At 47.9% G+C, this 22256-nt stretch overlaps 1 protein-coding gene and 20 non-coding genes across 21 annotated transcripts; all 21 read left to right on the forward strand.

Annotated features, from left to right (window-relative positions):
• Window positions 1-591: 591 nt before the first annotated feature.
• TRNAK-CUU (transfer RNA lysine (anticodon CUU)) lies at window positions 592-664 on the forward strand. The gene has a single exon. It is a non-coding gene; the product is annotated as a tRNA-Lys (tRNA).
• Window positions 665-828: 164 nt separating this feature from the next.
• TRNAM-CAU (transfer RNA methionine (anticodon CAU)) lies at window positions 829-900 on the forward strand. Its single transcript has one exon. It is a non-coding gene; the product is annotated as a tRNA-Met (tRNA).
• A 692-nt stretch (window positions 901-1592) lies between these two features.
• On the forward strand, window positions 1593-2780 carry LOC142803119 (uncharacterized). The gene has a single exon (XM_075888222.1). It carries the CDS (start codon window positions 1593-1595, stop codon window positions 2778-2780), a length of 1188 nt encoding a protein of 395 aa, XP_075744337.1.
• A 3600-nt stretch (window positions 2781-6380) lies between these two features.
• Window positions 6381-6453, forward strand: TRNAM-CAU (transfer RNA methionine (anticodon CAU)). Its single transcript has one exon. It is a non-coding gene; the product is annotated as a tRNA-Met (tRNA).
• Window positions 6454-6851: 398 nt separating this feature from the next.
• TRNAM-CAU (transfer RNA methionine (anticodon CAU)) lies at window positions 6852-6924 on the forward strand. Its single transcript has one exon. It is a non-coding gene; the product is annotated as a tRNA-Met (tRNA).
• A 164-nt stretch (window positions 6925-7088) lies between these two features.
• TRNAM-CAU (transfer RNA methionine (anticodon CAU)) lies at window positions 7089-7161 on the forward strand. The gene has a single exon. It is a non-coding gene; the product is annotated as a tRNA-Met (tRNA).
• Window positions 7162-8508: 1347 nt separating this feature from the next.
• On the forward strand, window positions 8509-8581 carry TRNAK-CUU (transfer RNA lysine (anticodon CUU)). Its single transcript has one exon. It is a non-coding gene; the product is annotated as a tRNA-Lys (tRNA).
• Window positions 8582-8745: 164 nt separating this feature from the next.
• On the forward strand, window positions 8746-8817 carry TRNAM-CAU (transfer RNA methionine (anticodon CAU)). Its single transcript has one exon. It is a non-coding gene; the product is annotated as a tRNA-Met (tRNA).
• Window positions 8818-14537: 5720 nt separating this feature from the next.
• TRNAM-CAU (transfer RNA methionine (anticodon CAU)) lies at window positions 14538-14610 on the forward strand. Its single transcript has one exon. It is a non-coding gene; the product is annotated as a tRNA-Met (tRNA).
• A 635-nt stretch (window positions 14611-15245) lies between these two features.
• TRNAM-CAU (transfer RNA methionine (anticodon CAU)) lies at window positions 15246-15318 on the forward strand. The gene has a single exon. It is a non-coding gene; the product is annotated as a tRNA-Met (tRNA).
• A 1347-nt stretch (window positions 15319-16665) lies between these two features.
• TRNAK-CUU (transfer RNA lysine (anticodon CUU)) lies at window positions 16666-16738 on the forward strand. Its single transcript has one exon. It is a non-coding gene; the product is annotated as a tRNA-Lys (tRNA).
• A 637-nt stretch (window positions 16739-17375) lies between these two features.
• TRNAM-CAU (transfer RNA methionine (anticodon CAU)) lies at window positions 17376-17448 on the forward strand. Its single transcript has one exon. It is a non-coding gene; the product is annotated as a tRNA-Met (tRNA).
• Window positions 17449-18086: 638 nt separating this feature from the next.
• On the forward strand, window positions 18087-18159 carry TRNAI-UAU (transfer RNA isoleucine (anticodon UAU)). Its single transcript has one exon. It is a non-coding gene; the product is annotated as a tRNA-Ile (tRNA).
• Window positions 18160-18793: 634 nt separating this feature from the next.
• Window positions 18794-18866, forward strand: TRNAM-CAU (transfer RNA methionine (anticodon CAU)). Its single transcript has one exon. It is a non-coding gene; the product is annotated as a tRNA-Met (tRNA).
• A 271-nt stretch (window positions 18867-19137) lies between these two features.
• On the forward strand, window positions 19138-19211 carry TRNAM-CAU (transfer RNA methionine (anticodon CAU)). Its single transcript has one exon. It is a non-coding gene; the product is annotated as a tRNA-Met (tRNA).
• A 400-nt stretch (window positions 19212-19611) lies between these two features.
• On the forward strand, window positions 19612-19684 carry TRNAM-CAU (transfer RNA methionine (anticodon CAU)). The gene has a single exon. It is a non-coding gene; the product is annotated as a tRNA-Met (tRNA).
• A 401-nt stretch (window positions 19685-20085) lies between these two features.
• TRNAM-CAU (transfer RNA methionine (anticodon CAU)) lies at window positions 20086-20158 on the forward strand. Its single transcript has one exon. It is a non-coding gene; the product is annotated as a tRNA-Met (tRNA).
• A 400-nt stretch (window positions 20159-20558) lies between these two features.
• On the forward strand, window positions 20559-20631 carry TRNAM-CAU (transfer RNA methionine (anticodon CAU)). The gene has a single exon. It is a non-coding gene; the product is annotated as a tRNA-Met (tRNA).
• A 400-nt stretch (window positions 20632-21031) lies between these two features.
• On the forward strand, window positions 21032-21104 carry TRNAM-CAU (transfer RNA methionine (anticodon CAU)). The gene has a single exon. It is a non-coding gene; the product is annotated as a tRNA-Met (tRNA).
• Window positions 21105-21505: 401 nt separating this feature from the next.
• Window positions 21506-21578, forward strand: TRNAM-CAU (transfer RNA methionine (anticodon CAU)). Its single transcript has one exon. It is a non-coding gene; the product is annotated as a tRNA-Met (tRNA).
• Window positions 21579-21978: 400 nt separating this feature from the next.
• Window positions 21979-22051, forward strand: TRNAM-CAU (transfer RNA methionine (anticodon CAU)). Its single transcript has one exon. It is a non-coding gene; the product is annotated as a tRNA-Met (tRNA).
• Window positions 22052-22256: the final 205 nt, after the last annotated feature.

Below are 22256 nucleotides of genomic sequence, written 5' to 3' on the forward strand. Positions count from 1 at the left end.
CGTGAGCGTTGCGCTGTCTGGAGCAGTAATGAATGACTGTTGCTCAGTTTTCTTACTTTTTTGACCTATAGTTTGTGGGAACTAATGATACCGGTTGCGTTTCCCAGTGACCCCTGTCTGCCTCGGAAGCGCACTAGGCAGCGCGTCAGTCTCATAATCTGAAGGTCGTGAGTTCAATCCTCACCCGGGGCAACTTTGGTGCAGATTTTTTGTTTGCTCATGAGAGTTTAATTAGGTCGTGAGGGGTGCACTGTCTGGAGCAGTAATAAATGACTGTTGCTCGGTTTTCTTACTTTTTCGACCTTTTTTTGTGGGAACTAATGATACCGGTTGCGTTTCGCAGTGACCCCTGTCCGCCTCGGTAGCGCAGTAGGCAGCGCGTCAGTCTCATAATCTGAAGGTCGTGAGTTCAATTCTCACCCAGGCCAAAGGCGGTGCAGTTTTTTGTTTGCTTATGACAGTTTAATTAGGTCGTGAGGAGTGCGCTGTCAGGAGCAGTAATGAATGACAGTTGCTCGGTTTTCTTATTTTTTCAACCTTTAATTTGTGGGAACTAATGATACCGGTTGCGTTTTCCAGTGACCCCAGTCTGCCTCGGTAGCGCAGTAGGCAGCGCGTCAGTCTCTTATTCTGAAGCTCGTGAGTTCAATCCTCACCCGGGGCAAAGGCGGTGAAGTTTTTTTGTTTGTTTATGAGAGTTTAATTAGGTCGAGAAGGGTGCGCTGTCTGGAGCAGTAATGAATGACTGTTGCCGAGTTTTCTTACTTTTTCAACCTTTAATTTGTGGGAACTAATGATACCGGTTGCGTTTCCCAGTGACCCCTGTCCGCCTCGGTAGTGCAAAGGCAGCACGTCTGTCTCATAATCTGAAGGTCGTGAGTTCAATCCTCACCCGGGGCAAAGGCGGTGCAGATTTTTTGTTTGCTCATGAGATTTTAATTAGGTCGGGAGGGGTGCGCTGTCTGGAGCAGTAATAAATGACTGTTGCTCGGTTTTCTTACTTTTTCGACCTTTAATTTGTGGGAACTAATGATACCGGTTGCGTTTCGCAGTGACCCCTGTCCGCCTCGGTAGCGCAGTAGGCGGCGCGTCAGTCTCATAATCTCAAGGTCGTGAGTTCAATCCTCACCCGGGGCAAAGGCGCAGAAGTTTTTTGTTTGCTTATGAGAGTTTAATTAAGTCGTGAGGGGTGCGCTGTCTGGAGCAGTAATGTAGACTGCTGCTGAGTTTTCTTACTTTTCCGACCTTTAACTTGTGGGAACTATTGATACCGGTTGTGTTTCCCAGTGTCACCTGTCCGCCTCGGTAGTGCAGTAGGCAGCGCATCAGTCTCATAATCTGAAGGTCGTGAGTTCAATCCTAAGGCGGGCCAATGTCGATGCAGTTTTTTTGTTTGCTTATGAGAGTTTAATTAGGTCGTGAGGGGTGCGCTGTCTGGAACAGTAATGAATGACTGTTGCTGAATTTTCTTATTTTTTCGACCTTTAATTTGTGGAAACGAATGATACCGGTTGCGTTTGCCAGTCACCCCTGTCCGCCTCGGTAGCCCAGCATTCCACTTCCGGCCGCGACAGCGTACGGACGTGTTTATCATGTGCTCCCGTGTAGGGGCGGTTTCAGCGGCCCGTGTGGGCCGCGGTATCAGGTGTACCGAAAAGCCAGGCGAAGATTTCCAGGTTGTTCTGCCTCAGCTGCCTTCAGGTGATTCTGTTTTGCACACCGTTTTTTTGCACGGAAATTTGAAAGCCAGGCCATATCGAGTGGAGCATGTCCGAGACAGCCTTGCTCGTCTTTCGCTGCTGCCGGAAGTGGTTGCCCTTGGGGCATACCAAATGAATCACGTATGGGCAGTGACGTTCAAGGATGATGAGGGTAAAAAGAAGATGCTGGCGGCGGAGTCATTTGACCTAAAGGACCATCGCTGTATGGTGGTTGACCCCCGTGATCGAGGTGTGCGGCTGAAGTTGTACTGGCTTCTTCATGGCGTGCCGGACGAGGCTGTGCGAGTCGCCTTAACGCCCTACGGAAAAGTGACCGAGATAAGCAGAGATAAATGGAAGGTGCAGGGTTGCAATGACAAAGGTTCAACCACGCGGTCGGTCACGCTGAGGCTACACGCGGGCGTGTCCGTGGACGACCTGCCACACCAACTACGAGTTGCGGAGGACATGGCGCTCGTCGTAATTCCTGGCAGATCACCGCTCTGCCTCCGATGCCGGGCTATCGGACACATTCGACGGGATTGCCGCGTGCCGCGCTGTGGGGTCTGTCGTCGCTATGGCCACGATGACGCCCACTGTGTGAGGTCGTACGCCAGCATTGCGGGCCCAGGCCAAACAGACGAAGTGTCTGAACACCTGATGGATGCCGTGGATGCCGAAGAAGCGAGCAGGGAAGACGGTTGTACGGAAGGCCCTGCCACGCCCCCTGAACAGTCTTCTGGGGCCGCACTGGAATCTACCAATGAAGGCGACAAGCACTCTGGTGCGCCAGGAACGAATTTAGACACGGCAGCAGTAGAGGACGACGCTACAGCAGCGAGCAAGTCATCTTCAGCTGCGCGAGAGGGCGGCCCGGAAGCAACGGACGCCGAGATGACCAAGGCCGGTGCTATCGCTTTAAAGCGAGCTCGTGAAACACCTGACGGTACCGGAAATGTTGACACGTCGGCCACCAGTGAACCTCCAACAAAGACGGCGACTGGTCGCCGGCCTACCTTTAAACCACGACCAAACCTGTCGCCTGACCGTAGGGGCACTCAAACGTCGGCCCCGCCGTAGCGGTGGAGACGTTCCGAGGCTTTCTACGCTGAGCACACGCAACCACTGTTGCGACGTGAGTATGACACCTGACGAAACAACCTTCAAGAAATGGCGACTAACTTTAAAACTGGTATTTGCATCGCGACGTTGAACTCAAGAGGCCTGTGTTCGCGCAGGAGACAATGCCAGATTAGTCGCATTTTGTTAGAAAACGACATAGACCTCCTGGCTGTACAAGAAACTAAAATGGAAAGTGAAGAACAAACGGAGCAAATGGTTCAAGTTTTTCGCTCTAGGTACAATGTCTGCGTTTGTCATGCTGTTGGGCGGTCAGGAGGCTGTGTCGTTTTCATACGTAGTAGCATCGCGGTTGTTGAAAATGTGTCTACCTGCGATAGCGGTAGGCTGGTTGTGTGCGACTTCAGTTTTTCTGGACTGCCTTGGCGCGTTGTGTGTGTTTATGCACCGAACAGATCGCACGAACGGGAACTTTTTTTCAGAGCGATTGAAGGGTTCTTGAAAACGGAAAGAAATGTTGTGGTTCTAGGGGATTTCAATTGTGTCTGTAGAGCGGAGGATAAGACAACGAGCTTCAATGTGCGCGATAGAAGCGCTGAGCTGTTGAATAAAATAGTGAACGAGACAGGGCTGGAAGATGTCGGTTATGTAATGACGCGAGAGGGTGAAGTAGGATATACGCACTTTCAAGGTCATTCGCACGCGAGGTTAGACAGAATATATTTGTCGGCAAAGTTGGTGCCACTATGCTCATCTTATCAAACTCAACATCTTAGTTTTAGTGATCACTGTCTGGTCAAGGTCAACATTGGCGAAAAACGTAAGGCTGCGAAGTTTAATTGGTTTCTATGGAAATTTAATGAAAAGCTGCTGCAAGATGAAATATTTGTCACAAAAACCAAAGAATGTCTTTCAAATGCTCTTCGTTTGGAGACCAATAACTTCATAGCTGTGTGGGAGCAAATGAAGTGTGATATAAAGATGATAGCGATTGAAAGAGCCTGTGTATTACGTAATCGGGAAAGGCAACAAGAGAGGCAGTTACAAAGCGAACTAGACTACATGTTAAGCGTAGAAAATGAAGTGCCGGGAAAATTTAAGAAAGAAATAAAGGAGGCGAAAGCAAAGCTCGAATTCATCGACGACGAAAAGTACCGCGGAGCAATGATAAAGGCTCGCACTGAACGGCTGTGGATGGGTGAAACGCCCACTAAGCGAGTGCTCAGTGAAGAAAAGATACATGCAGCAAACAAAGAGATAAATGAAATTCGATACCGCAATTACATTACCCGGGACCGCGAACAGATAAAGCACGCCTTTGTCGAGTTTTATACGCAACTCCTTAGCCATACAATCAATGACCCCGAACGATTCAAAGAGGACTTTCTGACCCTTATGCCGAGATTGGAAGACTCTGAGCGGGAGCTACTGGAAGTAGAAATCACTGTGGCAGAAATTGAATCAGCTATAGATAACCTGGGTAACGGCAAGTCACCAGGGCCGGATGGGCTTGGTGCTGCCATATACAAATTTTTTAAGACAGAAATGGCACTGGCATTACACCGAGTGATCAGAGAATGCTACGACAAGCAGCAAACACCTCATTCATTTAGGACAGCACACGTAGTATTACTCCCCAAAACTGATGACCCCGCAAAGCTACTTTCAGTGGAATCCTACCGACCTATCAGTTTGAGCAACACTGACTATAAAATATACACGAAGGTCCTAGCAAGACGGCTCCAAAGTGTTGTCACATCCCTTGTCGGCCCGCATCAGACATGTGGGATTAAGGGCAGAACCATATTCACAAATATACACGTAACCAGAAGTATTCTAGAATGCTGTGATGCAAATAATGACCGCGTGGCCATGATTCAGCTAGACCTGCACAAAGCGTTCGATAAAGTTGTACATGAAATTTTGTTTTTATTGCTGGAACATGTGAATGTAGGAACTGTCATTACAGAAGGTGTTAGAATGGTGTATCATGACTGTAGGGCTAATTTAGTAATCAACAAAGAAGTAAGTGCTTCAATTCCTGTGCGCTCGAGCGTGAAGCAAGGTTGTGCTTTGTCGCCACTCCTTTTCGCGCTTTACTTAGAGCCCTTCTGTTTACGAATACTTGCAACACCAAGTATAAGAGGGTATACTTTCCTGACCAGTGGAATTAGAATTTTAGCCTATGCTGATGACGTCGCAGTGTTTTGCAGTGACAAAGAAAGTGTGCAAGAAGTTGTACGAATAGCTAGGGAATTCTGTGCAGCAACGGGCAGCGCAATTAGTTGGCCAAAATGTCTAGGCTTTTGGCATGGCCAGTGGCAATGCACACCCGAAGTTTACTGTAACACGAATTGGAAAATCATGCCCGGAAAGTACCTCGGTGTGCCTTTGGATCATTACCGCAATGCTACGGAGTATTGGTCTGAGGAACGTCAACGCATTAAAAATTGTACTGATAAGTGGGGAGGTCGCAATTTATCAATGTTTGCAAAAGCGTCCGTGTGCAATGTATTTCTGATTGCAAAAGTGTTTTATGTATTACAAGTGTTAACCATGACCCGCACTTCTGTCCAGAAAATGCACCGAGTATTCGCGACCTTTATATGGGGGTCGCAGTGGGAGCGCACGAGCCGGTGCAACTTATTTCATAGGGTAAAATATGGTGGTCTGGGGCTTTTGCATTTGTTTTTTAAGCAGTTGGTGAGCAGATTCATGTTCGCTCGAGATCAAACTGACAATTTCTTGAGAACTGTGATCCAAGCAAGACTGCAGACCCCCTTACCTGATTTCGTCGTGTCATCTTTTTCTTTCGAAGCTGGACCACTCAGTCCTTATTTGCGAGAAGTAGTTACAGCTACACGCCTGCTCAAGGAAAGATTTTCGTACGAATACTTGTCCGACGTGACTAAAAAGAAACTGTATCGTGACCTTCTTGATGTCTTCCTGCCAGTGCCCGTCTACCGAGCTTCGTGCAGGCTAGGTTCTGAGCGTGACGTGTTTAAACGTGTTAAGAGAATGCCGGTCAGACCCTCTGTCAAAACATTCTTCTTTCAAGTGCATACCGGCACTCTCCCTGTACTGCCATGGCTAAAAAGTAAAGGGCTTTTTGTACCGTGGTCCGTCAACTGTCTAATCTGCGGCAAACCAGAAACGATAAATCATATCTTTCTCGACTGCCATGATGCTGTGTTCTTGTGGGACGTACTACAACGGACTATAAAAAAAGAACTACCTATCAACGCCTTTGGAATCCGTTTTCTTCCGTGTGCAGCTGCAGGGGAAGTGCCGAGTGACATGTTAATGTTGCTTTGCATGCATAGTGTGTGGAGGACAAGAATGGATGTACGACATATGCGTGTAGACGCACGTTCAGCGAGAGACTATTTTGTTGAGAGTATGCTGTATACACGAGACGTGTTTAAAGCGCTGCCTGAACCCCCCGAGTGGTTACCTGTGCTCGACCAATTGGCTTCTGTGAAGCCTTTTTAAACCAAGTGCACTGGCCAAGTTGAAGCTGGTGTTTTATTAAGTGTACATATTTTGTATGTAATCCTTTTGCTTGTGGTTATTAAAAGGCAATAAAGAAAAAAAAAAAAAGCCTCGGTAGCCCAGTAGGCAGCGCGTCAGTCTCATAATCTGAAGGTCGTGAGTTCAATCCTCACCCGGGGCAGAGGGGGTGCAGATGCTTTGTTTGCTTATGAGGGTTTAATTAGGTCGTGAGGGGTGCACTGTCTGGAGCAGTAATGAATGACTGTTGCCCTGTCTTCTTATTTTTTCGACCTTTATTTGTGGAAACGAATGATACCGGTTGCGTTTCCCCGTGACCCCTGTCCGCCTCGGTAGCGCAGTAGGCAGCGCGTCAGTCTCATAATCTGAAGGTCGTGAGCTCAATCCTCACCCGGGGAAAGGTGGTGCAGATATTTGTTTGCTTATAAGAGTTTAATTAAGTCGTGAGGGGTGCGCTGTCTGGAGCAGTAATGAATGACTGTTGCTGAGTTTTCTTACTTTTTCGACCTTTAACTTGTGGGAACTATTGATACCTGTTGTGTTTTCCAGTGACACCTGTCCGCCTCGGTAGCGCAGTGGGCAGCGCGTCAGGCTCATAATCTGAAGGTCGTGAGTTCAATCCTCACCCGGGCCAAAGGCGGTGCAGTTTTTTTGTTTGCTTATGAGAGTTTAATTAGGTCGTGAGGGGTGCACTGTCTGGAGAAGTAATGAATGACTGTTGCTCGGTTTTCCTACTTTTTCGACCTTTAATTTGTGGGAACTAATGATACCGGTTGCGTTTCGCAGTGACCCCTGTCCGCCTCGGTAGCGCAGTAGGCAGCGCGTCAGTCTCATAATCTGAAGGTCGTGAGTTCCATCCTCACCCGGGGCAAAGGCGGTGTAGTTGGTTTCTTTGCTTATGAGAGTTTAATTAGGTTGTGAAGGGTGCGCTGTCTGGAGCAGTAATGAATGACTGTTGCTGAGTTTTCTTACTTTTTCGACCTTTAACTTGTGGGAACTATTGATACCGGTTGTGTTTCCCAGTGACACCAGTCCGCCTCGGTAGCGCAGTAGGCGGTGCGTCAGTCTCATATTCTCAAGGTCGTGAGTTCAATCCACATCCGGGGCAAAGGCGGTGCAGAATTTTTGTTTGCCTTTGAGAGTTTAATTAGGTCGTGAGGGGTGCGCTGTTTGGAGCAGTAATGAATGACTGTTGCTGAATTTTCTTACTTTTTCGACCTTTAACGTGTGGGAACTATTGATACCGGTTGTGTTTCCCAGTGACACCTGTCCGCCTCGGTAGCGCAGTATGCAGCGCGTCAGTCTCATAATCTGAAGGTCGTGAGTTCAATCCACACCCGGGGCAAAGGCGGTAAAGTTTTTTGTTTGCTTATGAGAGTTTAATTAGGTCGTGAGGGGTGCACTGTCTGGAGCAGTAATGAATGACTGTTGCTCGGTTTTCTTACTTTTTCGACCTTTAATTTATGGGAACTAATGATACCGGTTGCGTTTCCCAGTGACCCCTGTCCGCCTCGGTAGTGCAAAAGCAGCACGTCTGTCTCATAATCTGAAGGTCGTGAGTTCAATCCCCACCCGGGGCAAAGGTGTTGCAGATTTTTTTTGTTTTCCTATGAGAGATTTATTGGGTCGTGAGGGTTGCGCTGTCTGGAGCAGTAATGAATGACTGTTGCTCAGTTTTCTTACTTTTTCGACCTATAGTTTGTGGGAACTAATGATACCGGTTGCGTTTCCCAGTGACCCCTGTCTGCCTCGGAAGCGCACTAGGCAGCGCGTCAGTCTCATAATCTGAAGGTCGTGAGTTCAATCCTCACCCGGGGCAACTTTGGTGCAGATTTTTTGTTTGCTCATGAGAGTTTAATTAGGTCGTGAGGGGTGCACTGTCTGGAGCAGTAATAAATGACTGTTGCTTGGTTTTCTTACTTTTTCGACCTTTTTTTGTGGGAACTAATGATACCGGTTGCGTTTCGCAGTGACCCCTGTCCGCCTCGGTAGCGCGGTAGGCAGCGCGTCAGTCTCATAATCTGAAGGTCGTGAGTTCAATTCTCACCCAGGCCAAAGGCGGTGCAGTTTTTTGTTTGCTTATGACAGTTTAATTAGGTCGTGAGGAGTGCGCTGTCAGGAGCAGTAATGAATGACAGTTGCTCGGTTTTCTTATTTTTTCAACCTTTAATTTGTGGGAACTAATGATACCGGTTGCGTTTCCCAGTGACCCCAGTCTGCCTCGGTAGCGCAGTAGGCAGCGCGTCAGTCTCTTATTCTGAATCTCGTGAGTTCAATCCTCACCCGGGGCAAAGGCGGTGAAGTTTTTTTGTTTGTTTATGAGAGTTTAATTAGGTCGAGAAGGGTGCGCTGTCTGGAGCAGTAATGAATGACTGTTGCCGAGTTTTCTTACTTTTTCAACCTTTAATTTGTGGGAACTAATGATACCGGTTGCGTTTCCCAGTGACCCCTGTCCGCCTCGGTAGTGCAAAGGCAGCACGTCTGTCTCATAATCTGAAGGTCGTGAGTTCAATCCTCACCCGGGGCAAAGGCGGTGCAGATTTTTTGTTTGCTCATGAGATTTTAATTAGGTCGGGAGGGGTGCGCTGTCTGGAGCAGTAATAAATGACTGTTGCTCGGTTTTCTTACTTTTTCGACCTTTAATTTGTGGGAACTAATGATACCGGTTGCGTTTCGCAGTGACCCCTGTCCGCCTCGGTAGCGCAGTAGGCGGCGCGTCAGTCTCATAATCTCAAGGTCGTGAGTTCAATCCTCACCCGGGGCAAAGGCGCTGAAGTTTTTTGTTTGCTTATGAGAGTTTAATTAAGTCGTGAGGGGTGCGCTGTCTGGAGCAGTAATGAGTGACTGCTGCTGAGTTTTCTTACTTTTTCGACTTTTAACTTGAGGGAACTATTGATACCGGTTGTGTTTCCAAGTGACACCTGTCCGCCTCGGTAGCGCAATAGGCAGCGCGTCAGTCTCGTAATCTGAAGGTCGTGAGTTCAATTCTCACCCGGGCCAAAGGCGGTGCAGGTCTTTGTTTGCTTATGAGAGTTTATTTAGGTCGTGGGAAGCGCGCTTTCAGGAGCAGTAATGAATGACAGTTGCTCGGTTTTCTTATTTTTTCAACCTTTAATTTGTGGGAACTAGTGATACCGGTTGCGTTTCCCAGTGACCCCAGTCTGCCTCGGTAGCGCAGTGGTCATTCCACTTCCGGCCGCGACAGCGTACGGACGTGTTTATCATGTGCTCCCGTGTAGGGGCGGTTTCAGCGGCCCGTGTGGGCCGCGGTATCAGGTGTACCGAAAAGCCAGGCGAAGATTTCCAGGTTGTTCTGCCTCAGCTGCCTTCAGGTGATTCTGTTTTGCACACGGTTTTTTTGCACGGAAATTTGAAGGCCAGGCCATATCGAGTGGAGCATGTCCGAGACAGCCTTGCTCGTCTTTCGCTGCTGCCGGAAGTGGTTGCCCTTGGGGCATACCAAATGAATCACGTATGGGCAGTGACGTTCAAGGATGATGAGGGTAAAAAGAAGATGCTGGCGGCGGAGTCATTTGACCTAAAGGACCATCGCTGTATGGTGGTTTACCCCCGTGATCGAGGTGTGCGGCTGAAGTTGTACTGGCTTCTTCATGGCGTGCCGGACGAGGCTGTGCGAGTCGCCTTAACGCCCTACGGAAAAGTGACCGAGATAAGCAGAGATAAATGGAAGGTGCAGGGTTGCAATGACAAAGGTTCAACCACGCGGTCGGTCACGCTGAGGCTACACGCGGGCGTGTCCGTGGACGACCTGCCACACCAACTACGAGTTGCGGAGGACATGGCGCTCGTCGTAATTCCTGGCAGATCACCGCTCTGCCTCCGATGCCGGGCTATCGGACACATTCGACGGGATTGCCGCGTGCCGCGCTGTGGGGTCTGTCGTCGCTATGGCCACGATGACGCCCACTGTGTGAGGTCGTACGCCAGCATTGCGGGCCCAGGCCAAACAGACGAAGTGTCTGAACACCTGATGGATGCCGTGGATGCCGAAGAAGCGAGCAGGGAAGACGGTTGTACGGAAGGCCCTGCCACGCCCCCTGAACAGTCTACTGGGGCCGCACTGGAATCTACCAATGAAGGCGACAAGCACTCTGGTGCGCCAGGAACGAATTTAGACACGGCAGCAGTAGAGGACGACGCTACAGCAGCGAGCAAGTCATCTTCAGCTGCGCGAGAGGGCGGCCCGGAAGCAACGGACGCCGAGATGACCAAGGCCGGTGCTATCGCTTTAAAGCGAGCTCGTGAAACACCTGACGGTACCGGAAATGTTGACACGTCGGCCACCAGTGAACCTCCAACAAAGACGGCGACTGGTCGCCGGCCTACCTTTAAACCACGACCAAACCTGTCGCCTGACCGTAGGGGCACTCAAACGTCGGCCCCGCCGTAGCGGAGGAGACGTTCCGAGGCTTTCTACGCTGAGCACACGCAACCACTGTTGCGACGTGAGTATGACACCTGACGAAACAACCTTCAAGAAATGGCGACTAACTTTAAAACTGGTATTTGCATCGCGACGTTGAACTCAAGAGGCCTGTGTTCGCGCAGGAGACAATGCCAGATTAGTCGCATTTTGTTAGAAAACGACATAGACCTCCTGGCTGTACAAGAAACTAAAATGGAAAGTGAAGAACAAACGGAGCAAATGGTTCAAGTTTTTCGCTCTAGGTACAATGTCTGCGTTTGTCATGCTGTTGGGCGGTCAGGAGGCTGTGTCGTTTTCATACGTAGTAGCATCGCGGTTGTTGAAAATGTGTCTACCTGCGATAGCGGTAGGCTGGTTGTGTGCGACTTCAGTTTTTCTGGACTGCCTTGGCGCGTTGTGTGTGTTTATGCACCGAACAGATCGCACGAACGGGAACTTTTTTTCAGAGCGATTGAAGGGTTCTTGAAAACGGAAAGAAATGTTGTGGTTCTAGGGGATTTCAATTGTGTCTGTAGAGCGGAGGATAAGACAACGAGCTTCAATGTGCGCGATAGAAGCGCTGAGCTGTTGAATAAAATAGTGAACGAGACAGGGCTGGAAGATGTCGGTTATGTAATGACGCGAGAGGGTGAAGTAGGATATACGCACTTTCAAGGTCATTCGCACGCGAGGTTAGACAGAATATATTTGTCGGCAAAGTTGGTGCCACTATGCTCATCTTATCAAACTCAACATCTTAGTTTTAGTGATCACTGTCTGGTCAAGGTCAACATTGGCGAAAAACGTAAGGCTGCGAAGTTTAATTGGTTTCTATGGAAATTTAATGAAAAGCTGCTGCAAGATGAAATATTTGTCACAAAAACCAAAGAATGTCTTTCAAATGCTCTTCGTTTGGAGACCAATAACTTCATAGCTGTGTGGGAGCAAATGAAGTGTGATATAAAGATGATAGCGATTGAAAGAGCCTGTGTATTACGTAATCGGGAAAGGCAACAAGAGAGGCAGTTACAAAGCGAACTAGACTACATGTTAAGCGTAGAAAATGAAGTGCCGGGAAAATTTAAGAAAGAAATAAAGGAGGCGAAAGCAAAGCTCGAATTCATCGACGACGAAAAGTACCGCGGAGCAATGATAAGGGCTCGCACTGAACGGCTGTGGATGGGTGAAACGTCCACTAAGCGAGTGCTCAGTGAAGAAAAGAAACATGCAGCAAACAAAGAGATAAATGAAATTCGATACCGCAATTACATTACCCGGGACCGCGAACAGATAAAGCACGCCTTTGTCGAGTTTTATACGCAACTCCTTAGCCATACAATCAATGACCCCGAACGATTCAAAGAGGACTTTCTGACCCTTATGCCGAGATTGGAAGACTCTGAGCGGGAGCTACTGGAAGTAGAAATCACTGTGGCAGAAATTGAATCAGCTATAGATAACCTGGGTAACGGCAAGTCACCAGGGCCGGATGGGCTTGGTGCTGCCATATACAAATTTTTTAAGACAGAAATGGCACTGGCATTACACCGAGTGATCAGAGAATGCTACGACAAGCAGCAAACACCTCATTCATTTAGGACAGCACACGTAGTATTAATCCCCAAAACTGATGACCCCGCAAAGCTACTTTCAGTGGAATCCTACCGACCTATCAGTTTGAGCAACACTGACTATAAAATATACACGAAGGTCCTAGCAAGACGGCTCCAAAGTGTTGTCACATCCCTTGTCGGCCCGCATCAGACATGTGGGATTAAGGGCAGAACCATATTCACAAATATACACGTAACCAGAAGTATTCTAGAATGCTGTGATGCAAATAATGACCGCGTGGCCATGATTCAGCTAGACCTGCACAAAGCGTTCGATAAAGTTGTACATGAAATTTTGTTTTTATTGCTGGAACATGTGAATGTAGGAACTGTCATTACAGAAGGTGTTAGAATGGTGTATCATGACTGTAGGGCTAATTTAGTAATCAACAAAGAAGTAAGTGCTTCAATTCCTGTGCGCTCGAGCGTGAAGCAAGGTTGTGCTTTGTCGCCACTCCTTTTCGCGCTTTACTTAGAGCCCTTCTGTTTACGAATACTTGCAACACCAAGTATAAGAGGGTATACGTTTCTGACCAGTGGAATTAGAATTTTAGCCTATGCTGATGACGTCGCAGTGTTTTGCAGTGACAAAGAAAGTGTGCAAGAAGTTGTACGAATAGCTAGGGAATTCTGTGCAGCAACGGGCAGCGCAATTAGTTGGCCAAAATGTCTAGGCTTTTGGCATGGCCAGTGGCAAAGCACACCCGAAGTTTACTGTAACATGAATTGGAAAATCATGCCCGGAAAGTACCTCGGTGTGCCTTTGGATCATTACCGCAATGCTACGGAGTATTGGTCTGAGGAACGTCAACGCATTAAAAATTGTACTGATAAGTGGGGAGGTCGCAATTTATCAATGTTTGCAAAAGCGTCCGTGTGCAATGTATTTCTGATTGCAAAAGTGTTTTATGTATTACAAGTGTTAACCATGACCCGCACTTCTGTCCAGAAAATGCACCGAGTATTCGCGACCTTTATATGGGGGTCGCAGTGGGAGCGCACGAGCCGGTGCAACTTATTTCATAGGGTAAAATATGGTGGTCTGGGGCTTTTGCATTTGTTTTTTAAGCAGTTGGTGAGCAGATTCATGTTCGCTCGAGATCAAACTGACAATTTCTTGAGAACTGTGATCCAAGCAAGACTGCAGACCCCCTTACCTGATTTCGTCGTGTCATCTTTTTCTTTCGAAGCTGGACCACTCAGTCCTTATTTGCGAGAAGTAGTTACAGCTACACGCCTGCTCAAGGAAAGATTTTCGTACGAATACTTGTCCGACGTGACTAAAAAGAAACTGTATCGTGACCTTCTTGATGTCTTCCTGCCAGTGCCCGTCTACCGAGCTTCGTGCAGGCTAGGTTCTGAGCGTGACGTGTTTAAACGTGTTAAGAGAATGCCGGTCAGACCCTCTGTCAAAACATTCTTCTTTCAAGTGCATACCGGCACTCTCCCTGTACTGCCATGGCTAAAAAGTAAAGGGCTTTTTGTACCGTGGTCCGTCAACTGTCTAATCTGCGGCAAACCAGAAACGATAAATCATATCTTTCTCGACTGCCATGATGCTGTGTTCTTGTGGGACGTACTACAACGGACTATAAAAAAAGAACTACCTATCAACGCCTTTGGAATCCGTTTTCTTCCGTGTGCAGCTGCAGGGGAAGTGCCGAGTGACATGTTAATGTTGCTTTGCATGCATAGTGTGTGGAGGACAAGGATGGATGTACGACATATGCGTGTAGACGCACGTTCAGCGAGAGACTATTTTGTTGAGAGTATGCTGTATACACGAGACGTGTTTAAAGCGCTGCCTGAACCCCCCGAGTGGTTACCTGTGCTCGACCAATTGGCTTCTGTGAAGCCTTTTTAAACCAAGTGCACTGGCCAAGTTGAAGCTGGTGTTTTATTAAGTGTACATATTTTGTATGTAATCCTTTTGCTTGTGGTTATTAAAAGGCAATAAAGAAAAAAAAAAAAGCCTCGGTAGTGCAGTAGGCAGCGCATCAGTCTCATAATCTGAAGGTCGTGAGTTCAATCTTAAGGCGGGCCAATGTCGATGCAGTTTTTTTGTTTGCTTATGAGAGTTTAATTAGGTCGTGAGGGGTGCGCTGTCTGGAACAGTAATGAATGACTGTTGCTGAATTTTCTTATTTTTTCGACCTTTAATTTGTGGAAACGAATGATACCGGTTGCGTTTGCCAGTCACCCCTGTCCGCCTCGGTAGCCCAGTAGGCAGCGCGTCAGTCTCATAATCTGAAGGTCGTGAGTTCAATCCTCACCCGGGGCAGAGGCGGTGCAGATGCTTTGTTTGCTTATGAGGGTTTAATTAGGTCGTGAGGGGTGCACTGTCTGGAGCAGTAATGAATGACTGTTGCCCTGTCTTCTTATTTTTTCGACCTTTATTTGTGGAAACGAATGATACCGGTTGCGTTTCCCCGTGACCCCTGTCCGCCTCGGTAGCGCAGTAGGCAGCGCGTCAGTCTCATAATCTGAAGGTCGTGAGCTCAATCCTCACCCGGGGAAAGGTGGTGCAGATATTTGTTTGCTTATAAGAGTTTAATTAAGTCGTGAGGGGTGCGCTGTCTGGAGCAGTAATGAATGACTGTTGCTGAGTTTTCTTACTTTTTCGACCTTTAACTTGTGGGAACTATTGATACCTGTTGTGTTTTCCAGTGACACCTGTCCGCCTCGGTAGCGCTGTGGGCAGCGCGTCAGGCTCATAATCTGAAGGTCGTGAGTTCAATCCTCACCCGGGCCAAAGGCGGTGCAGTTTTTTTGTTTGCTTATGAGAGTTTAATTAGGTCGTGAGGGGTGCACTGTCTGGAGAAGTAATGAATGACTGTTGCTCGGTTTTCCTACTTTTTCGACCTTTAATTTGTGGGAACTAATGATACCGGTTGCGTTTCGCAGTGACCCCTGTCCGCCTCGGTAGCGCAGTAGGCAGCGCGTCAGTCTCATAATCTGAAGGTCGTGAGTTCCATCCTCACCCGGGGCAAAGGCGGTGTAGTTGGTTTCTTTGCTTATGAGAGTTTAATTAGGTTGTGAAGGGTGCGCTGTCTGGAGCAGTAATGAATGACTGTTGCTGAGTTTTCTTACTTTTTCGACCTTTAACTTGTGGGAACTATTGATACCGGTTGTGTTTCCCAGTGACACCAGTCCGCCTCGGTAGCGCAGTAGGCGGTGCGTCAGTCTCATAATCTCAAGGTCGTGAGTTCAATCCACATCCGGGGCAAAGGCGGTGCAGAATTTTTGTTTGCCTTTGAGAGTTTAATTAGGTCGTGAGGGGTGCGCTGTTTGGAGCAGTAATGAATGACTGTTGCTGAATTTTCTTACTTTTTCGACCTTTAACGTGTGGGAACTATTGATACCGGTTGTGTTTCCCAGTGACACCTGTCCGCCTCGGTAGCGCAGTATGCAGCGCGTCAGTCTCATAATCTGAAGGTCGTGAGTTCAATCCACACCCGGGGAAAAGGCGGTAAAGTTTTTTGTTTGCTTATGAGAGTTTAATTAGGTCGTGAGGGGTGCACTGTCTGGAGCAGTAATGAATGACTGTTGCTCGGTTTTCTTACTTTTTCGACCTTTAATGTATAGGAACTAATGATACCGGTTGCGTTTCCCAGTGACCCCTGTCCGCCTCGGTAGTGCAAAAGCAGCACGTCTGTCTCATAATCTGAAGGTCGTGAGTTCAATCCCCACCCGGGGCAAAGGTGTTGCAGATTTTTTTTGTTTTCCTATGAGAGATTTATTGGGTCGTGAGGGTTGCGCTGTCTGGAGCAGTAATGAATGACTGTTGCTCAGTTTTCTTACTTTTTCGACCTATAGTTTGTGGGAACTAATGATACCGGTTGCGTTTCCCAGTGACCCCTGTCTGCCTCGGAAGCGCACTAGGCAGCGCGTCAGTCTCATAATCTGAAGGTAGTGAGTTCAATCCTCACCCGGGGCAACTTTGGTGCAGATTTTTTGTTTGCTCATGAGAGTTTAATTAGGTCGTGAGGGGTGCACTGTCTGGAGCAGTAATAAATGACTGTTGCTCGGTTTTCTTACTTTTTCGACCTTTTTTTGTGGGAACTAATGATACCGGTTGCGTTTCGCAGTGACCCCTGTCCGCCTCGGTAGCGCAGTAGGCAGCGCGTCAGTCTCATAATCTGAAGGTCGTGAGTTCAATTCTCACCCAGGCCAAAGGCGGTGCAGTTTTTTGTTTGCTTATGACAGTTTAATTAGGTCGTGAGGAGTGCGCTGTCAGGAGCAGTAATGAATGACAGTTGCTCGGTTTTCTTATTTTTTCAACCTTTAATTTGTGGGAACTAATGATACCGGTTGCGTTTCCCAGTGACCCCAGTCTGCCTCGGTAGCGCAGTAGGCAGCGCGTCAGTCTCTTATTCTGAAGCTCGTGAGTTCAATCCTCACCCGGGGCAAAGGCGGTGAAGTTTTTTTGTTTGTTTATGAGAGTTTAATTAGGTCGAGAAGGGTGCGCTGTCTGGAGCAGTAATGAATGACTGTTGCCGAGTTTTCTTACTTTTTCAACCTTTAATTTGTGGGAACTAATGATACCGGTTGCGTTTCCCAGTGACCCCTGTCCGCCTCGGTAGTGCAAAGGCAGCACGTCTGTCTCATAATCTGAAGGTCGTGAGTTCAATCCCCACCCGGGGCAAAGGTGTTGCAGATTGTTTTGTTTTCCTATGAGAGATTTATTGGGTCGTGAGGGGTGCGCTGTCTGGAGCAGTAATGAATGACTGTTGCTCGGTTTTCTTACTTTTTCGACCTATAGTTTGTGGGAACTAATGATACCGGTTGCATTTCCCAGTGACCCCTGTCTGCCTCGGTAGCGATTAAGCAGCGCGTCAGTCTCATAATCTGAAGGTCGTGAGTTCAATCATAACCCAGGGCAAAGGCGGTGCAGATTTTTTGTTTGCTTTTGAGAGTTTAATTAGGTCGTGAGGGGTGCACTGTGTGGAGCAGTAATGAATTACTGTTGCTCGGTTTTCTTACTTTTTCGACCTTTAATTTGTGGGAACTAATGATACCGGTTGCGTTTCGCAGTGACGCCTGTCCGCCTCGGTAGCGCAGTAGGCAGCGCGTCAGTCTCATAATCTGAAGATCGTGAGTTCAATCCTCACCCGGGGCAAATTTGTTGCAGATTTTTTGTTTGCTCATGAGAGTTCAATTAGGTCGTGAGGGGTGCACTGTCTGGAGCAGTAATAAATGACTGTCGCTCAGTTTTCTTACTTTTTCCACCTTTAATTTGTGGGAACTAAGTATACCGGTTGCGTTTCCCAGTGACCCCTGTCCGCGTCGGTAGCGCAGTAGGCAGCGCATCAGTCTCGTAATCTGAAGGTCGTGAGTTCCATCCTCTCCCAGGGCAAAGGCGGTGAATATGGTTTCTTTGCTTCTGAGAGTTTAATTAGGTCGTGAAGGGGCCGCTGTCTGGAGCAGTAATGAATGACTGTTGCTGAGTTTTCTTACTTTTTCGACCTTTAACTTGTGGGAACTATTGATACCGGTTGTGTTTCCCAGTGACACCAGTCCGCCTCAGTAGTGCAGTAGGCGGCGCGTCAGTCTCATAATCTGAAGGTCGTGAGTTCAATCCTCACCCGGGGCAAAGGCGGTGCAGATTTTTTGTTTGCTCATGAGATTTTAATTAGGTCGGGAGGGGTGCGCTGTCTGGAGCAGTAATAAATGACTGTTGCTCGGTTTTCTTACTTTTTCGACCTTTAATTTGTGGGAACTAATGATACCGGTTGCGTTTCGCAGTGACCCCTGTCTGCCTCGGTAGCGCAGTAGGCGGCGCGTCAGTCTTATAATCTCAAGGTCGTGAGTTCAATCCTCACCCGGGGCAAAGGCGCTGAAGTTTTTTGTTTGCTTATGAGAGTTTAATTAAGTCGTGAGGGGTGCGCTGTCTGGAGCAGTAATGAATGACTGTTGCTGAGTTTTCTTACTTTTTCGACCTTTAACTTGTGGGAACTATTGATACCGGTTGTGTTTCCCAGTGTCACCTGTCCGCCTCGGTAGCCCAGTAGGCAGCGCGTCAGTCTCATAATCTTAAGGTCGTGAGTTCAATCCTCACCCGGGGCAGAGGCGGTGCAGATGCTTTGTTTGCTTCTGAGGGTTTAATTAGGTCGTGAGGGGTGCACTGTCTGGAGCAGTAATGAATGACTGTTGCACAGTCTTCTTATTTTTTCGACCTTTATTTGTGGAAACGAATGATACCGGTTGCGTTTCCCCGTGACCCCTGTCCGCCTCGGTAGCGCAGTAGGCAGCGCGTCAGTCTCATAATCTGAAGGTCGTGAGCTCAATCCTCACCCGGGGAAAGGTGGTGCAGATATTTGTTTGCTTATAAGAGTTTAATTAAGTCGTGAGGGGTGCGCTGTCTGGAGCAGTAATGAATGACTGTTGCTGAGTTTTCTTACTTTTTCAATTTTTAACTTGTGGGAACTATTGATACTGGTTGTGTTTCCCAATGACACCTGTCCGCCTCGGTAGCGCAGTAGGCAGCGCGTCAGTTTCATAATCTGAAGGTCGTGAGTTCAATCCTCACCCGGGCCAAAGGCGGTGCAGTTTTTTTGTTTGCTTATGAGAGTTTAATTAGGTCTTGAGGGGTGCGCTGTCTGGAGCAGTAATGAATGACTGTTGCTGAGTTTTCTTACTTTTTCGACCTTTAACCCTAGGGAACTATTGATACCGGTTGTGTTTCCCAGTGACACCTGTCCGCCTCGGTAGCGCAGTATGAAGATGTGACAGCACTTTTACACGTGACACTGCACTGTATTCCTATATTGATTTGTACTGTTTGCGAAGCAGGCAATAAAGAAAAAAAAGCCTCGGTAGCGCAGTAGGCAGCGCGTCAGTCTCATAATCTGAAGGTCGTGAGTTCAATTCTCACCCAGGCCAAAGGCGGTGCAGTTTTTTGTTTGCTTATGACAGTTTAATTAGGTCGTGAGGAGTGCGCTGTCAGGAGCAGTAATGAATGACAGTTGCTCGGTTTTCTTATTTTTTCAACCTTTAATTTGTGGGAACTAATGATACCGGTTGCGTTTCCTAGTGACCCCTGTCCGCGTCGGTAGCGCAGTAGGCAGCGCGTCAGTATCGTAATCTGAAGGTCGTGAGTTCAATCCTCTCCCGGGGCAAAGGCGGTGAATATGTTTTGTTTGCTTATGAGAGTTTAATTAGGTCGTGAGGGGTACACTGTCTGGAGAAGTAATGAATGACTGTTGCTCGGTTTTCCTACTTTTTCAACCTTTAATTTGTGGGAACTAATGATACCGGTTGCGTTTGCCAGGGACTCCTGTCTGCCTCGGTAGCGCAGTAGGCAGCGCGTCAGTCTCATAATCTGAAGGTCGTGAGTTCCATCCTCACCCGGGGCAAAGGCGGTGTAGTTGGTTTCTTTCCTTCTGAGAGTTTAATTAGGTCGTGAAGGGGCCGCGTTCTGGAGCAGTAATGAATGACTGTTGCTGAGTTTTCTTACTTTTTCGACCTTTAACTTGTGGGAACTATTGATACCGGTTGTGTTTCCCAGTGACACCAGTCCGCCTCGGTAGCGCAGTAGGCGGCGCGTCAGTCTCATAATCTCAAGGTCGTGAGTTCAATCCACACCCGGGGCAAAGGCGGTGCAGAATTTTTGTTTGCCTATGAGAGTTTAATTAGGTCGTGAGGGGTGCGCTGTTTGGAGCAGTAACGAATGACTGTTGCTAAATTTTCTTACTTTTTCGACCTTTAACGTGTGGGAACTATTGATACCTGTTGTGTTTCCCAGTGACACCTGTCCGCCTCGGTAGCGCAGTAGGCAGCGCGTCAGTCTCATAATCTGAAGGTCGTGAGTTCAATTCTCACCCGGGCCAAAGGCGGTGCAGTTTTTTGTTTGCTTATGAGAGTTTAATTAGGTCGTGAGGAGTGCGCTGTCAGGAGCAGTAATGAATGACAGTTGCTCGGTTTTCTTAATTTTTCAATTTTTATCTTGCGGGAACTATTGATGCTGGTTGTGTTTCCCAGAGACACCTGTCCGCCTCGGAAGCGCAGTAGGCAGCGCGTCAGTCTCATAATCTGAAGGTCGTGAGTTCAATCCACACCCGGGGCAAAGGCGGTGCAGATTTTTTGTTTGCCTATGAAAGTTTATTTAGGTCGTGAGGGGTGCGCTGTCCTGAGCAGTAATGAATGACTGTTGCTGAGTTTTCTTACTTTTTCGACCTTTAACATGTGGGAACAATTGATACCGGTTGTGTTTCCCAGTGACGCCTGTTCGCCTCGGTAGCGCAGTAGGCAGCGCGTCAGTCTCATAATCTGAAGGTCGTGAGTTCAATCCTCACCCGGGGCAAATTTGTTGCAGATTTTTTGTTTACTCATGAGAGTTCATTAGGTCGTGAGGGGTGCACTGTCTGGAGCAGTAATAAATGACTGTTGCTCAGTTTTCTTACATTTTCCACCTTTAATTTGTGGGAATTAATGATACCGGTTGCGTTTCCTAGTGACCCCTGTCCGCGTCGGTAGCGCAGTAGGCAGCGCGTCAGTATCGTAATCTGAAGGTCGTGAGTTCAATCCTCTCCCGGGGCAAAGGCGGTGAATATGTTTTGTTTGCTTATGAGAGTTTAATTAGGTCGTGAGGGGTACACTGTCTGGAGAAGTAATGAATGACTGTTGCTCGGTTTTCCTACTTTTTCAACCTTTAATTTGTGGGAACTAATGATACCGGTTGCGTTTGCCAGGGACTCCTGTCTGCCTCGGTAGCGCAGTAGGCAGCGCGTCAGTCTCATAATCTGAAGGTCGTGAGTTCCATCCTCACCCGGGGCAAAGGCGGTGTAGTTGGTTTCTTTCCTTCTGAGAGTTTAATTAGGTCGTGAAGGGGCCGCTGTCTGGAGCAGTAATGAATGACTGTTGCTGAGTTTTCTTACTTTTTCGACCTTTAACTTGTGGGAACTATTGATACCGGTTGTGTTTCCCAGTGACACCAGTCCGCCTCGGTAGCGCAGTAGGCGGCGCGTCAGTCTCATAATCTCAAGGTCGTGAGTTCAATCCACACCCGGGGCAAAGGCGGTGTAGAATTTTTGTTTGCCTATGAGAGTTTAATTAGGTCGTGAGGGGTGCGCTGTTTGGAGCAGTAACGAATGACTGTTGCTGAATTTTCTTACTTTTTCGACCTTTAACGTGTGGGAACTATTGATACCGGTTGTGTTTCCCAGTGACACCTGTCCGCCTCGGTAGCGCAGTAGGCAGCGCGTCAGTCTCATAATCTGAAGGTCGTGAGTTCAATTCTCACCCGGGCCAAAGGCGGTGCAGTTTTTTGTTTGCTTATGAGAGTTTAATTAGGTCGTGAGGAGTGCGCTGTCAGGAGCAGTAATGAATGACAGTTGCTCGGTTTTCTTAATTTTTCAATTTTTAACTTGTGGGAACTATTGATGCCGGTTGTGTTTCCCAAAGACACCTGCCCGCCTCGGAAGCGCAGTAGGCAGCGCGTCAGTCTCATAATCTGAAGGTCGTGAGTTCAATACACACCCAGGGTAAAGGCGGTACACATTTTTTGCTTGCTTATGAGAGTTTAATTAGGTCGTGAGGGGTGCGCTGTCTGGAGCAGTAATAATTGACTGTTGCTCGGTTTTCTTACTGTTTCAATTTTTAACTTGTGGAAACTATTGATACCGGTTGTGTTTCCAAGTGACCCCTGTCCGCCTCGGTAGCGCAGTAGGCAGCGCGTCAGTCTCATAATCTGAAGGTCATGAGTTCAATCCTCACCCGGGGCAAAGGCGGAGCAGATTTCTTGTTTGCTCATGAGATTTTAATTAGATCGGGAGGGGTGCACTGTCTGGAGCAGTAATGAATGACTGTTACCCAGTTTTCCTATTTTTTCGGCCTTTAATTTGTGGAAACGAATGATACCGGTTGCGTTTCGCAGTGATCCCTGTCCGCCTCGGTAGCGCAGTAGGCAGCGCGTCAGTCTCATAATCT

This window comes from Rhipicephalus microplus, chromosome 3 (genome assembly GCF_043290135.1).
Source record: "Rhipicephalus microplus isolate Deutch F79 chromosome 3, USDA_Rmic, whole genome shotgun sequence".
Taxonomy (NCBI): Eukaryota; Metazoa; Arthropoda; class Arachnida; order Ixodida; family Ixodidae; genus Rhipicephalus; species Rhipicephalus microplus.

What these genes read in the sequence shown, in the direction of transcription:
- LOC142803119 (XM_075888222.1), top strand. Translation starts at nt 1,593, where the DNA reads ATGTGCTCCCGTGTAGGGGCGGTTTCAGCGGCCCGTGTGGGCCGCGGT.